This window comes from Amblyomma americanum, chromosome 1 (assembly GCF_052857255.1).
Source record: "Amblyomma americanum isolate KBUSLIRL-KWMA chromosome 1, ASM5285725v1, whole genome shotgun sequence".
Classification (NCBI taxonomy): Eukaryota; Metazoa; Arthropoda; class Arachnida; order Ixodida; family Ixodidae; genus Amblyomma; species Amblyomma americanum.
This window is the reverse complement of record NC_135497.1, coordinates 50718906-50734818: the sequence shown is the minus strand read 5'-3', so window position 1 is coordinate 50734818 and position 15913 is coordinate 50718906. Positions and strand designations below refer to the sequence as shown.

Genomic DNA, 15913 nt, shown 5'->3' with positions numbered 1-15913 from the left:
TTTGAGGAATATGTGGTTGCTTATGCCAGCCGCACCCTCACGAAATCTGAATCCATCTACTCCGTGACGGAAAAAAAGAGCTTGGCCATTGTCTGGGCCCTTGGAAAGTTTCAACCTTATCTCTGTAGCCTTACGCTGTAAGCAACTGCCTCATCACTCTGCTGGACAGTTGCAGCCACTGCAGTGTCCTCCTCGCCCCTTCGACTGTGTTGGCATCTATATATACGGCCCTCTGCCATACACCGCTGCTGGCAACCGCTGGGTCATTGTTGCCATTGACCACCTGACCCGTATGCAGTAACCGCCGCGCTCCCAGCTGCTACAGCTTGTGAAGTGGCGTGCTTCATTTTGCAGCGCTTTATACTTCGCCACGGTGCTCCTCGTGAACTGCTCAGTGACAGAGGACGCGTATTCTTGTCTGATGTCGTTAAAGCTCTACTCGCCGAGTGCAGTATCAGTCATCGGACTTGTACAGCCTACCATCCGCAAACAAATGGTCTAACTGAACGATTTAATCGCACTCTGAGCGACATGCTGGTGATGTACGTTGCTGCCAACCACACGAACTGGGACCTCGTTCTACCCTATATTACGTATGCCTACAACACTGCTACTCAGTCCATCACCGGTTTCTCCCCATTTTTTCTGCTCTACGGCCAACATCCATTCGCTCGCGTCGACACAGTTCTTCCATACCGCCCTGCCTCATGAGTGTACAACTATTTCTGAAGCTGCCCAGCACGCCGAAGACTGCCGCCAGATTGCACGGTCGCTCACGGCAGACACTCGGGGGTGCCAGAAACACCGCCATGACGACGGTCAGCTTGATCCGGATTTCCCACCTGGTTCACTGGTCTGGCTGTGGATTCCTTCCACTGATCCCGGCCTATCAAAAAAACTTCTTTCGCAATACCATGGCCCCTACCGCGTCCTGGAGCGCACATCCTCCGTGAACTACCTTATTAAGCCCCTCACACCATCTTCCGATCTTCGCCGACGTGGTCGCGAGACTGTGCATGTCCAACGACTGAAGCCATACTATGACCCGGTTGTGTTGTCGCCACCCTGAGTCGCCAGGATGGCACCTTTTCTCCCCGGGGCCATTGTGAAGAAGAAGAAGGGCATCATCCTATATTTACTGAGGAAAAGAAGAAGACTCTTGGCCGATCCCCCAGTGTGGGTATGTGCCATCTTTTGATAGGCTTACAACAACAACAACAACAACAAGAGGAGGTAGCCGCACTGCCATCGCTCAGACCGAGCACCTGCTGACCTGAACAGATGAGAGACTCGGTCGCCGCTGCCTCAGCATTAACCTAAGCCCCCGTTACACATGCAACATTTATTGTGGGATCAAGTGAGCAGATGAGTGAGGGCATGAAATAAGCTGTGATAATTGTACTTGAAAACGGCACCAGTCTAATTTTATTTTTGCGGCATCTCTTCCTCTCTCTTCCGCAGCGACTGATATTTTGTCCTTTTTTGTTTTTGCTTTCCCCCTAGCTCTAAGCAATCAAAAGCACAACTGCATGATTAGGCATGCACATGTGTCTGACATCTCAATCCTTCCCTAGTTGTACAGCTAATTTTATGAGCAGCTGCACCACATGCCTTTCCATCCGGCTCAGGCAATGCCCAGGTGATGCCGATAGTATCTGGCCACCTCAGCACCTTGATAATGTTTGTTGCGGCTCCGCATCAGTTGAAAAATTCACCGCTCAACTGTTTCAGCCCTGAATCAATGAGCAGCTCCACTTCGTACCTACACGCCTTTTAGTCAGCAGGGAGGTGGCTTGTGCGATGCCAAGCTCTGGCCGTATCAGATCCCTGCGCCGTGCTCAGCCAGGAGTGAAGGTACTGCACAGAAGCTACTTTGTAGAGTTGTGCTTTTTGGCGTGGAAACATTTTTTTTTTTTTTCGCTCCTAGGAGGTTTTGCGCGGACATTCTGTAAGTACTGCTGTGCAGAATCGCTGTGTGTCCGCCGCGGTGGCTGAGTGGTTATGGCGCTCGGCTGCTGGCCCGAAAGACGCGGGTTCGATCCCGGCCCCGGCGGTCGAATTTCGATGGAGGCGAAATTCTAGAGGCCCGTGTGCTGTGCGATGTCAGTGCGAGTTAAAGAACCCCAGGTGGTTGAAATTTCCGCAGCCCTTCACTACGGCGTCTCTCATAGGCTGAGTCACTTTGGGACGTTAAACCCCCATAAACCAAACCAGAATCGCTGTGGTTCACACTTGCTGTGAAACTATTTTTTATTTAACTGAAGGACATGCACAACAGTTCGTGTTATGCGGATTTCTCTTGCATTGGATCCTATGGGAAACCAACCAAATGATCACACATTGTTCACCTCATCTGAGAATTCATCCCAACTGAGTTTGTTTCAAGAGGAGTTAACTGTAGTTCGTTGAACCGAGAGTTTTGCTGTTTCAGTGTTGGCAATGCTCCTTGTAATATGATGCAATTAGGTCATTCTGATGCCTTTTATTTTCTCCCTCTATCTGTTTTTTTTTTGCAAATGGGGGGGGTAGGGCATTTTGTGCCGTAAGCACAACTTGGTTCACCACTCATGGTGTGTAGGTTCTGCATACAATTCCAGTGCCCCTATTTTTTTGCACTTAGAAAGTTTTCTTCGAAAGTATTTTTCGAATTTAGGACACAAACTTGTCAGAGATACCAAAGAATTTTGGAGATATGTGAAGCGTAATGGCAAGGATGACAGCTCAGTACCTGCTCTGAAAAATGATGAGATAATCATCCATGATGATGAGGCTAAAGTTGAAATGTTTAGCCGTTATTTTTCATCTGTGTTTTTGCCACCTAGTTCACGTTCTGTCTGTTTTGCATTACCTCTTGAAATAGATTGCATGCCGGAAGTTACTTTTTGTGTTGACGGTGTGCGTAAATTATTGAAGGATTTGAATCAGGCTAAGGCTTGTGGCCCTGATGACATTCCTGCCGCAATTTTAAGGAATTGTGCGGATACATTATGTCTGTATTTCACCCGGCTGTTCCAGAAGTCTCTTAATGAAACCGACTTGCCTGCTGATTGGAAGGTAGCGCATGTCGTGCCCATACATAAGAGTGGTATGCGAAACTCTGTTCAGAACTACAGACCCGTTTGCTTAACCAGCATAACCTGTAAAATTATGGAGCATGTAATATATAGTTGCGTTATGGCCCATCTCACCAAACACAATCTCCTATGCACTAGTCAACATGGTTTCAGGCGTGGATTTTCCTGCAGTACGCAGCTGGTGGAGTTCGTTCATGATTTGGCATCGGCAATCGATAAGCAACAAATTGTGGACTGCGTTTTCTTGGATTTCCGCAAGGCATTTGATGTTGTCGCGCACAGTCTTCTTCTCTCCAAATTGAAAGCGTATAACCTGGATTGTAAAGTAATTGCGTGGATTGCAGAATATCTGTCGTTACGAAGGCAGGCTGTTGTTCTGAACGGTATTTCTTCACAGTATGCACCAGTTACGTCGGGAGTTCCCCAAGGCTCAGTATTGGGACCACTTTTGTTTTTGCTGTATATTAATGATATTTCAGCTGGCATACAGTCTTCATTCAGGATGTTTGCCGATGATTGTGTTGTTTACAGAGTAGTAAATTCCACTTCTGATTCACAAATCCTGCAAACTGATTTAGATACTGTGGCAGACTGGTGTGTACGTTGGGACATGTCCTTAAATATAAACAAAACTGTTCACGTCACCTTCACAAGAAAACGTGCTAATCATCCGTATAGGTATAGAATTAATGATTTTACTCTCAACATAAGCAAGTCATTTAAATATCTAGGCGTCTTTTTTACATCGGACTTACGATAGAATAAGCACATTAATTATATTGCGAATAAGGCAGCGTCACGTTTGGGTTTTCTACGGCGGAATTTTAGCCATTTACCAAGTAACTTAAAAACACAGCTGTATTTCAGTTATGTACGCTCCATACTTGAATATGGATGTGTTTGCTGGGACCCACACACATCTGAGTGTGTAGGAAAATTAGAGAAAATTCAGAATAGGGCAGTTAGATTTGTTCTTGGTAATTATAATTGGCAAGTTAGTATGACGGAAAGCAAACGAAAACTTAACTGGCAAGAGTTGAAGGACCGTAGAAGGTACATCAGATTGAAATTTTTCCATGAGATTTATTATTCAAAAACTGGCATAAACCGCGAACAATATACCCAGGCACCTCATTATATATCAAAGCGACTGGACCACTGCTTGAAGGTCAGAGAATTTTCTTGCAAGGGTGACGTCTTGCGTTATTCTTTTTTTGTTAGAACTGTTCGGGACTGGAACAGTTTGCCATCGAGCATTGTATGTATTACATCTAACGAAGCATTTTTCCATGCACTGCAATAATTGCTTTATACCTATAAATGAAGTCTGTACCCCCCTGCTGTAATGCCCTGCGGGGCGATGCAGGTAACTAATAAATAAATAAATAAATAAATAAATAAATAAATAAATACAAGAAAGGAAAAAGGAAAAGCACCATCCTTCCACACAGGTTTGCACTGACAGGTTTACACCAACAGACTTCTGATAAGGGAAGTGGAGTACTTATGATGTATTCCATTTTCCTCTGTAATGCCCTACGTCCCTGAGGGTAAATAAATAAACAGAAAAAGAATACATATGTAAATGTTTACTTTAAATGAATAATTGAACAAAGAAACAGGTATGTTGCTTAAAGGCCACGCTGGCATTCGTGATTGTTCTGAGTTGAAAGCAGATATACTATATCTCTAAATGCTGAACTGAGTCATTTAGTTTGTCATTATTATTTGACTTCCGTTTGCTTGAACTGAGAACATATTAGCACTCCTCTGCCATTTCTGGCTAAGCCCGTTGTTCTGTTTCAATTTCCTGCTTTCCCCAGGTGCACTTCCTGGGTGGCCTGTGGCTGTTGCACCTGGATGCCAGCTGTTGTGCCGTCGCCAGCAGCGGTCGCCAGGGGGCGTCACTCTCCCTTCCAAAGGAGAAGCTTCAGTCTCTGGCTCTCGCTGTTTCGGCCCAGCTGCTGCAGACAGTCGAGGACATCAAGTGGATCTTGGTCGAACAGAATCTTGGTGGGTATGGTGGCCTGTACAGCAAAGAAAAATAAAGGAAGCATGTTTGGGACGGGAATCATGGGAGTGTTTAAGGGATACACTCGGTGGTTGGATGAGCTTCTTGTAATCTAGGTGGTTTGTGACTGAAAAAAAGAATGTTGTGCACAGTAAAATGTTTACAGAGAAATGAAAAAGTGGTGGCTGGTTGCAGTGCACACCTTTTAACTCCCGTGATGCGCAGGGCCAAACAGCGAAAGTCATTGATCGGTATTTTTGCAAGAAGTTACATAGTGAGGGTGTCAGAAGCAGTGCATTGTATGGTGCACAAGAAGTCTGGCAGAAATATTCTGCAAAAAAGGAAGACATTGGTAGTCAACTCTGCTGAAATAAAATATAATCAAGAATTGTGGATAGATATGGAGAACACATAATGCAGAGGCTTATTCTCTGCGTGTGTAGGTCACTATTGCTTCTTCTTCATTTATTTACTCTTTTTTTTCGATTTTTGAAGCTAAAAATGTTTGATGCCATCCTGCGTTCCCACACCATGTGACCTTATCTAGCACAGAATGGCAGCCGAATATAGTAGACTACGAGCACCACTAGCGAGAGTTACAACTCTGTTTTTTTGTCCGCATGTGCAGTGCCATCGTGCTGTCACTACTGTCGCCAGTACAAGGGATCCGAGAGGTGGCTGTCAGCCTGGCACAGGCGGCATTGAACTCGTCTCACAAGGGGTGCAGCAGGCCCCATCTTCTTTTCAAGGAGATCGACCAGCACGCTGCAGAAGTGGCCGCTGACACGGAGTACGTGCTTGCTAACCCGAATGCTGGTGTTTCAGGTTCAGTGATGACAACAAGGGGAGGTCAGGGGTGGTGCTCGCCACCCCAAACAAGTAATTGGTTGCTTGCTCCATTACCCGACAAGAATTTGGTAGAATTTTTTACATTAAATTGCAGCTAGTAAAGGGACATTGCCTTCACAACGTGTTCTTTTCATTTTATTTTTTATGAGGAGCAATGCTACGTAAGCATCATGCCTACCCCAAGTTGAGTTAAATTGATGAAGTTGGGGAAATGTTTTTATTGGAAGGGACAGTTTAACCAGCACATTTTCGTGAAGTAGCATTTGTTGTTTTTTTTTCCTAATTTGGCACTTGCCTTTGATGTGAATTTTTTTTTCTGGTCTGTGGACGATTGTTCCTATGTAGAGTGACAAATTTCTTAGAATGATGATCCACAAATATATACCTTATAATATCATGTAAGGGCTGCACCCATGTATGGACCACACCTTCAGTGTTGAACTATATAATTGAGAAAAAAATGTGGCTATACTTTTTTTTTCATTCGTGTATGAGCCGCATCTACAAAATTCACTCCCAAATTCAAATAAAAAGTGCGGCCCTTACACAAGTTTCTTATACAGTAGCTTGTTACAATGCTTGTCTTTAGAGTCCCTGCAGGTGCATTGTGCTGAAGTATGATCAAACTGAAATTCAAAGAAGGTGCCAGAATGAAAAGAAACTGAAAAGGTAAAAAGTACCGTGGGCATTCGTGTAAGGACTGCTCTTTATCTTTGCGATTTTGACGGTGTGCAGCCATTATATGGAACCCATGCCCTGTTTATGGGGTGGCACGTTTTTTTATGACGTATTAGCACTTCCGTGGTGAATCTTTTAAGTACATAATGCAATAATTAAAGGTATGGATGGTACAGTGCACAGTAGCATGCTATATTACTTGATAGCCAGCACGAGCCACCTAAAATAAGATGCTGGTAGGCCACTTTTTTGGCCAAAGTTCCCTTCCCTTCCTTGGCAGAGGTATGTGCATACAACTGTTGGGGCGTAGTACTTTACTGAGAGTAATGATGGTTTGGCCAAAGGTTCGATACAATGCTTAGCTTGTGCGATCTGGAGCCATTGGTGCGAGCTGGCCTTACCTGGGTTGCTTTTCTGATCGCTTCACTGGCAAAGGCATGAAAAACGTCAGTGGTACCTTCATTTTAATGTCAGATTATTGTGTTGTGCTTAACTGGTAGCATGGTTATGCCTTTTATGATAAACGCGACTAGTTTCAAAGCATCTTTGCTGCGACTTCTATGCGAAGCATGCCCAACCGCTAGCGTCTGAGCCAGGCGGGCAGCATGTCATTGCAGTGAAGTACGGCACTAGCATGGGTGCACCCTGTTCCGACTTTTGTACAGCTAGAGATAATAATAATAACGTTCTGCCTTTTTTGGTGTAACACCCTGCTCACAAGTAGAAAGTGGGGCAGTCTGACGAAACAACACGTCATCAGCATGATCGCACTGGTCGTACAGAGTGTCGTAGGCAGGTTTCACCATCTGTTGGCTCCGGGTGGAATGCACCATGTGTTTAAATGACACATGCATGAAGTGAAATTCTTTTGGCTGACTTTATTTCTTTCTAAATTATTGGCTGCCAAGCCGTGGTTGCGGCCCTTGCACTAACACAGCCCTTACACAAGTATATATGTCAAACGAGCAAGGCGTTAATTAGTGCCAGGACAGCACAGTGTTCCGCAGTCCCCGACTGGAGCTGCTTGAAAAATTGGCCATCATTTATGAACAGTAGCTGTTGATGAAGTGTCTGAAAAGCCTTGCTCTGTGTCGTGCCTGCATGCAGGGAGCTGCTGGAGCTGATAGTCACATGGAGTCATGGCCTGAAAAAGCAGAACACACTCCTGGTGCTTTTGAACCACCCTCAGGTTCCTGTGGCGATGCAGAATGGCATACTCCAACTGGTGACCCACGTTGACTCCAAGGTGTGCGGACTGTTGATGATGACGACGGGGGGCTTTGATTTCGGTGGCAGAAAGCCACTGCGACAAAGGTGCACAGTGGCTGTCATGTTTTTGGTCTGCACGATGTGGGAGTCAAAGACTAGGTTTTTTTTTCCCTAAGATTTCACCCCAGAGAAAGCTGAGCACCAGGCCAAGGAGAAACTTGTATCTGCTAGAAAACTGATGGGTAGTGGCACTGGGTATCGAACCCTGCACCTCCTCCGTACTAAGCAGATGGTCAAGGCCATCACTGCAGTGTTGTTTTTTTTTACCTATTTTGCTTCGAGGGCTTTTGGTTGTGCCACGTGTGTTAAGGTTGATGTAATGTCTTTTGTGTAGCAAAGTGTTTCAGAATGGAAAGTTAAGAGAGCTTTGCTTTGACAGCTTTCTTTTGAGATTGGTTGAGTTGCTCATTGCGTTACTTCCTTGTCTCAAAAGTAGTTTTCATTGGTTGCGTTGAGATAAAGGTTCAGATAGTAGTTTACAAGACATAGGTGTGAGTTGCCTTCCATTCATATCGCCAGTAAAAGCAAATGGCATGCCCCCTTTTGCAGTTTAACTGTACAAATCAATTGTATGCAGCAAGGTGCAGTAAATGCCACTTGGAAGTGTCGCAGTCTTTGAACATTTAGAATGTGCAGGCAAAGTCGTATCGGTATCAGATTTTTTTGTCAATTTTTATCTGTGTGCCTGAGCTGCCTGTTTTGCGTATTTCTGGCCTGGTGAGAGTAGGTAATGTCCTGAAGCTCCACCCGAGCACTGAGAAGCACTGCAGTGTAGAACTCCGGATAAATTTTGACTACCTGGAGATTCCTTAGCTGGTGCTGACATTACACAGTATACTTCAGCAGAAGTGAGGCACTCGGGTATCAGTGCTTGTGGTGAATAGATAACTTCACATTTAAGGGTATAATTTAGCATTTTTATTTTATTTCTCAGCTTTAGGTTGTTGCAAAACACTGGGAAGCTGCTTTGTATTGACATTTTTTCTGCTACAAAGCTCGCTGTAAAAGCTTTCGCCATTCGCACCACCACTGATAGTGGCATTGGTTGCTGCTTACAAGATGTGGGTGCAGGTTGCCTTTGGTTCATTTTGGTGGTCAGAACAAATGACTTGCCTCCTTGTGTTGGTTAATTTATTGAATTAAAGCTGTATAGACAGCTAACTTTTGGATGTGTGTTTTCTTCTTTCTAATGATGCGCCAGGCATTAGTATACGTGGAGTACCACATGACATTCACCTACAACTGCTGAATAATTTATAGTCTCATTTCTCTCTCATGCTGTTTTAGTTTCACTTTCAGTGGCCGAATGATGCCAACTTGCAGTTTCAGTTCACACAAGGCATCACAAAAAATGCGAAGTATTCACTGCTTCATCATTTTAATTCAATACGTTAAAGCCAGTCCACCTCAAGAGCTGGAATGACAACGCATGAAGCAGCAGCAGTTATATTGCATTTTTTTTATGCCTTACGCATGCAAAACTGACATCACAGAGCTGCCGAAACTCAAACCAAGAGAGCATGGGAGGAAAATTTTATTATAAATTATTTAGCTGCGGAACGGAAATACCACGTGGTGAGCCATCTATAGTAATGTCCTACACATCACTGCGAAGAAGACAACATGCCACCAAAATGCGTTGTCGATACTCTTTTAATAGACATGACAGCTGCGAGATGCTTTAAATGCCGCAGCATTTGGCTACAAGGTGGGATGAACAGAGATATTTTTAATTTTGAAATGTATTGAAGCTTCAAATACTTAGAAATGTGGTGCGTGAATTGGGTTTAATGGCAAATGCAGTTCAGGAACTATTCAGAAAGCAGCATTGTCTACCTTTACTTGGCAGTTTATTAACCTGGTGGAAAAAGAGTTTAATGTTCAGTATAAGAAAATCATTAGTGGATACTTTGGTCTGTTTTGAGCATGCTTGAAGTGGGTGTAGCATATGTATGGTACTGACACAGTGAGATTGTCATTGAGCAACTCTGTGTGTTTGTGTACATCTGTATTGTTTGTTGTCAAGATGGCTACTCCCGCTAAATGGACTTTTTGTTGACGTGATGTAACTTCTGAAGAGGGGACTTATTGACGGGGGAGAAGGGACTAGCGCACAAAGCAGTTAAGGCAGTGTAGGCAGGAACCACCGACGAATGCCAGCAGCCTAAGCTTGAGTCTCGTGCGGAGGCGACCAGCGATGGTGATGAAATGTGGCTTGGCTGCATGGTCTTCATCATCTTCCTTGCATTCCCATAACATTGGAGAGTGGACTTCAACATGCTATGCTTATGGAGCATATGAACAAACATATTTTTTTCTTTATGAGTGCTTACTGCCTGAAGACACAAAAAGGAGAGTGATTATATAAATGGGAACAGGCTTGCTGATCTAACAAGTAAGGTTTACAATTATTTGTTACTAGTGCCCAGGTATGCTATTTTGTGCACTTATTGCATGGGCCCAGACTAGCAACTGGCTAAGGGTCCAGATGCTTTTGTTGCCCACTTTTGTAAATGTGTATGTTCCAAAGTAAATAAAATTGAATTGAAGTGCGCAAGGTACTGATCACGGGGCCCCTGTGTTCAAGTAGAGTATGGCACTGCTACATCACAAGTGACAGTGGCCCTGCTTTGGGGTAGGGTGCATCACATTCTTCTTGCCAGAAGCACCTGCCTCCTTTCACTGTTTGCTTCATAGGTGCATGACTGACTGCCACCCTGCCACCCTCAGTGGGCGAGGGAGCAGCTACGTGATGCGGCTCTTCAATTTCGTCCGTTTCTTTGCCGAGGTTACTTCATGTCTCCAGCTTGGCGCCTTGTATACTTTGGAAGCACGGGAATGCAACGACTCACCAACAAGTTTCGCCAGCTTTCACGGTGAAGACTTTGATCACCACTGGCAACCCTGCTGGACCACTTCCTCGTGGATCAAGGCATCCGGATCGACTATGTCATCAACACTCGTCGTCGATAAGAACTGCTGGCGTGTCCCGGAACTGTTCAGTGGTGCGGCTACGTGATGTGGCTCTTCAATTTTGTCCGTTTCTTTGCCCAGGTCAGTCATGACTCTTGTCTTTACGCAAGTAAATCGGACAATGCCTGCTTGTTGCTGCTCCCACGCCCGGGAATACTTTTGTCTTTGTTATGTGAGTGCGTTGTTGTTAAAGAGCTGCTTCTGCTGTCCGGTGATGTGGAAGAAAACCCAGGACCACTATGCAATACCGGTTCCCACGATGCAGGAGATGACGACGATGCACAGCAGAGGCAGCTAAGTGATATGTTTGGGTTGCTACAGGATATGAATATTCGAACCGCCAAAATAGAGAAAGACCAAGTCTACTTAAGGGGGGACACACCTCTTAGAACTTTTTTCCTTATTTATGGGTGGATCTGGTTGAAACTTGCACCATTTGTATATTTTTGCATGCTAATTTCAAATATCTGATTAGTTTTGTTGTAGATGAAATAGTTTTCAAAATTTCACCTAATTCATGTTGCTCATTTGGAGGTGGGCTAATTACTAAACACTCTGTGGCATGATGAGAATAGACCTGCCAGAGTGATCTAGAAGGATCATAGAGTGCAACAAGACAAGGATTATTGTGCTAGAAGAATTTCAACCAAAGTTACTCCTAGTCAAACTTTCGTGACAAAAAGCCCAAGTTGGCACCCAAGATTGATAATTAATTTTGTAAATGTTGCCTTGTAATAACTGAACATATTTTAGTCTTAATGCATTGATGTAGTATCAGTGATGAGGAATTGTAGTTCATGATTGAGGACATAAGTATTCAGTGCAAATGAAGAGAGCTAAAATACTAAACAATCTGGAAAGAGAACATTTTACGATAGGTAGTGAGGTAGTGGAAGTGGTAACAGTACATCTAGGCCAGGTCATTCACATGTCTAAGCCAGGTCGTGCGCAAATGCAGAGCATTTGAGAGAAGTGGGTGCGAGTAGATTGGGGTTTAAGGCCTTTGGCATGCACACAGAAGTTATGAACAGTGCCTTGCAGTATACTCAAAAAGAATTTTAAACTGCATTCCTTCTACAAATCTCTCGGGCAAAAAGTGGTACACTAAGAAGTTTAAAATTGCGAGGAGTGCAGTCAACCACTGAAAGAAAAGCAGGGTTAATGCTAAGATATGGAGGAGAGAGCTGTGTGAGTTGGCAATAAATGCAAATCAAAATCAGAGCTGAAATCTTGAATAGACTTAGGTAGGACATGCATTTTTAAAAGCTGACTGGCCTTTTGGGTTATGGAGTGGTTGCTGGCAGCAAGAAACTCTGCTCTTGCCTTCATTTTATGGACATATTGCTTTGTGCTTTAGGTGCCATAGCCTGTCGTAGGCCGCATGTACTTGTAATGAATTATCTGCACAAATATATGGCATTCGTAGACCAGGCAAACTCTAATACCTCATCAATGCTCACTCTCTCTGTAGTGAACTTTGTAAAGTCTGTTAGTCACCACTTTGTTGCATGTCACCCCTTCACTACAACATCCCTCATAGCCTGAGTCGCTTTGGGATGTTAAACCCAAATAAACAAAACTAAGCATGTCACCCCAAATGGGAGCCGCGGTTATGTTACTCAGCTGCTGACCCGAAAGATGCAGGTTCAATTCCAGCTGCAGTGGTTGCATTTTAATGGAGACGAAATGCTAGAGGTGCAGGAACTCTGTGATGTTAGCACACTTAAAGATTTATCCATTTCTCTAATATCTAACAGCCTGCGCCGCTTTGTGGTTTTAAACCTCATAAAACCAAGCAAAATTAGTGGCTACATAATTTCTTAAAATTTCCTTAAGTTTATTATTATTTTCTAAACATTAACAATTTTCTGCACCTCTACTCCTTCATCTTTGCCTCTTATTCCCTCCTTGCTGAGTAGCAGGTCAGTGGTTTTGAATGCCAGTGAAATATTGTTTTTCATTTCATTCGAAAAACTCTCTTGCTCTATTGCTTTGTTAGTTGTATTATGCAGAAAGATGTGAAGCTTAGATCCAAGAGCTATGGTCTGGATAGTAAGTTCTATATTCAAGGATAGTCAGTTTTATATTCAACCATACTTACATTACTTATTACGCTATCTATGCTGACTTCCTTTGTAATGGGCTACCTGGCCTAGAAGTGCTGTGACCTGCAGCAGTAAACATCTTTTCAAGGAAAATTTCTCAGTTACATGCATAAATAGATTGGGCAAGCTCATGTGCTTGTGAAGCTCATAAACTTGCATTTGTTTTCATAACCTTTGCTGTGATGCACTGACTCAATGGAATATGCTACAAATCTTCACTGCAATTAGATATGCCTAATATAGTGAGACATTCATGTACTCATGTTTGGCTTAGTACTCTGTGCTCAAATGAGTTTGTTAGCTGGCAAAGATAAAGCAAGGGTGGCAGTGTTTTCTAATGTCCACAGGGCATTCTTGCAAACTGCAGTATGCGTGTCATTCCTTTCTTTTCATGAAACATGAAGTCTTCCCTTCACGCTCATGTTTGAAACAAAATGCTGCATACTTCACCACAGTAAAATTGAAGGCCATTGTGCTACTCCACAAAATGATATCTGGCTGCAGCTGTAGTTGTGGTATGGAAAATTGGCTAGGCTATATTTACACATATTCATCATGGTACAAGCCATTTGCATGCCACACAAAAATGTTGATAGTACAATATCTAGCAGTATTGCTGTGGAGAGTACGGTGCTAAAACGAGAATAATGATAAAGAAAGCAGACAATATATTTTGGCAGAGGCATCAAGATTGCTAAATTTTTTGGAAAAGAATTTTTGGGACGCTCCTCAGAAGGTTAAGGAACTTTTATACTTCACTACCATCTGACCAATTATGGAGTATGCCAGTGCAGTGTGGGACCCTCTAGTCAGAACCTATTGTGATATGCTGGAACGCGTTCCGAATCGTGTGGCGTGGTTTGTCAGCAACAGATATACTTTTAATTATCGAAATAACAGTATCAAGCAGGACCTGAACTGGGACTCTCTGGAGGAGTGCCGTTTACGAATAAGGTTAGCATTCCTTTACCACATTTATTTCAAGGAAACTACTATTAACCCCAAAACTTGTTCGCTGCCACCTCATTTTGTATCCAGAAGGCACAACCACGACTGCAAAATACATGAGATAAAATGCGGTACTAATGTGTTCAAATTGTTTTTCTTTCCACATGAATGTTGTAAGCTGCCTCAATGTATTGTTGAATGCCAGTCCAAAGCAAATTTCCGAGCACTGTTGTTGGAATTGTGATGTGCACGCATGCTCAGCTGCTGTTTTTCTGCTTTTCCTCTTGCCCTTCCCTGAAGAATTGACTGATGTGAATGCGCTGTTGACACTTTTTTATCATCGACCATAGATTCTTTCCCATCCTGTACAAAAGGTTGGCACATGCTGTAGGATTGATTGTGTATGTATGTATCCCCCCTGCAGTTATGCCTTCGTGGCACTGCAGAAATGTAAATAAATAAATAAACAGCTGATGATCTGCTAGGGCTGCAGGATTCCAAGATTGAGAAAAGCAGTGGGAGGCCCTGAGCCAGGTAGAATAGTGAAATTTGGCTAGTAGCAGACAGGGATCATGCAGCTTGTGGAGGGCAGGAAAATTGTAGACTTATGCAAGTGGCTGTAGACAACTGCACCATCTGGGCTTGTGATGCAATGTGTAAGGCCCTTTGGTTCTGGATAAAACCTGGTTTCTTCCTGCTGTTGAACCCAAAAAGATTCTTAAAGACCAGGTTCAGCCCAATTTTTCTGCAAATGTGCCTGTAAGAAAGTGTGGTTTGATGGTGCACAAAGCTAAAGAACTGCTGAAGTGTGGTGGAAGTCACATATTTCTTCTGACAAATTTTTTAACAATTCTGGTTATTTTATTTTCCTTTTAATGTTTATTGTTTGTCGATTTGCTTATAATTTTAGGATAAATTGAACACTATATGTACTGACTGGTATTTCATTGCAATAATTATACCCATAGTTATGAAGCTGTGTTCGAAGGTAGGGGTGCATTTAGTATGCATGCTTTGAATTTCAGTGATTGTTTCTGCACTGCAAAATGGAGGACAGGTCTCTGCTGTGTGAGTTTTTTGCAATGGAGTGAAAGTAACTGTAGCAGCGTTTGTTACTGGGTCACCCGCCCAAACGTTCTCCCACAGGACCATCGAGCTTCTGAATACCTGTGGCTCAAAGCTCAAAGCTCTGATTGCCCTTTCCGAGGTTTTCTGCATTAACCAGTGCAAGGCCAAGGGCTCAGAGCTAACAAGCATTTGAAACCATAGAGCTATACACAGTAGTGCTGGGACCGTGCAGCAAGTCAGCGTTAACGAGGTCGCGATAAACGGGAATTACTGCAGAAAGCTAGTGTGAAAAAATAGTTTAGTTATGCTCACGGAAAACGCTGTTTTTTTTTCTTAGTCATTGAAACAAAGCAATGCATATAAAGTTTGATATCTTGCTGATCCCTCAGATTTTTTTTCCAGCTAAAGACCAAGGGTAGCATGGAAGTTGTACAAGTCAGCAAGTTGCGTGCGATTTGTGCCAGTGACCAGGAGCAGGCTGGGAAATTTGTGAATGGCCAGTGGTATTCACTCAGTAAAGCAAGCTTTTTCTGTAAGTACAGTTTTTGGCGTGGCATTGCTTAAGGATGCATGTATTAAACTGACTACTCTGCACCTACCCATGCTTCAAGAACAGTGAAGTACATGAAAAAAACTTGATTGGTGAAAAAAATTTGCTGCTTCTGGTATGTTTTTCCAGGAAAGTATTTTCCATTTAAAGGGCTCAGTGTGCTGTGAAAAACCTTAATAATGTGCTTGCTGTTGCCTTTAGTCAAATTTCTCTTTCCACATCTTTGTTGGCCTGACCTTGTAGCTTTTCTGCATGAGATTGCTTGAGATTGGCTGCTACCTACAGTTTGCTTTTTGTTGCTTTTTATTGGTGGTCACATTCTTTGCTTGGCAGTGTCATGCGGTTTGGGAAGTAATCTGATCTGATTTCTGCGTTGGCCTGAAGTTCA

The 15913-nt window shown here is 43.4% G+C and overlaps 1 protein-coding gene across 1 annotated transcript in view; it reads left to right on the top strand.

Annotated features, from left to right (window-relative positions):
- The window catches only part of LOC144112792 (uncharacterized), a 41847-nt gene that overhangs the window by 18564 nt on the left and 7370 nt on the right, over window positions 1-15913 (top strand). Inside the window, exons 9-12 of the mRNA XM_077645603.1 lie at window positions 4898-5087; window positions 5714-5875; window positions 7720-7858; window positions 10579-15507. Of these exons, the coding sequence (XP_077501729.1) occupies window positions 4898-5087; window positions 5714-5875; window positions 7720-7858; window positions 10579-10590 (503 nt within the window). The 3' untranslated portion in view covers window positions 10591-15507. The remainder of the gene's footprint in view (window positions 1-4897; window positions 5088-5713; window positions 5876-7719; window positions 7859-10578; window positions 15508-15913) is intronic.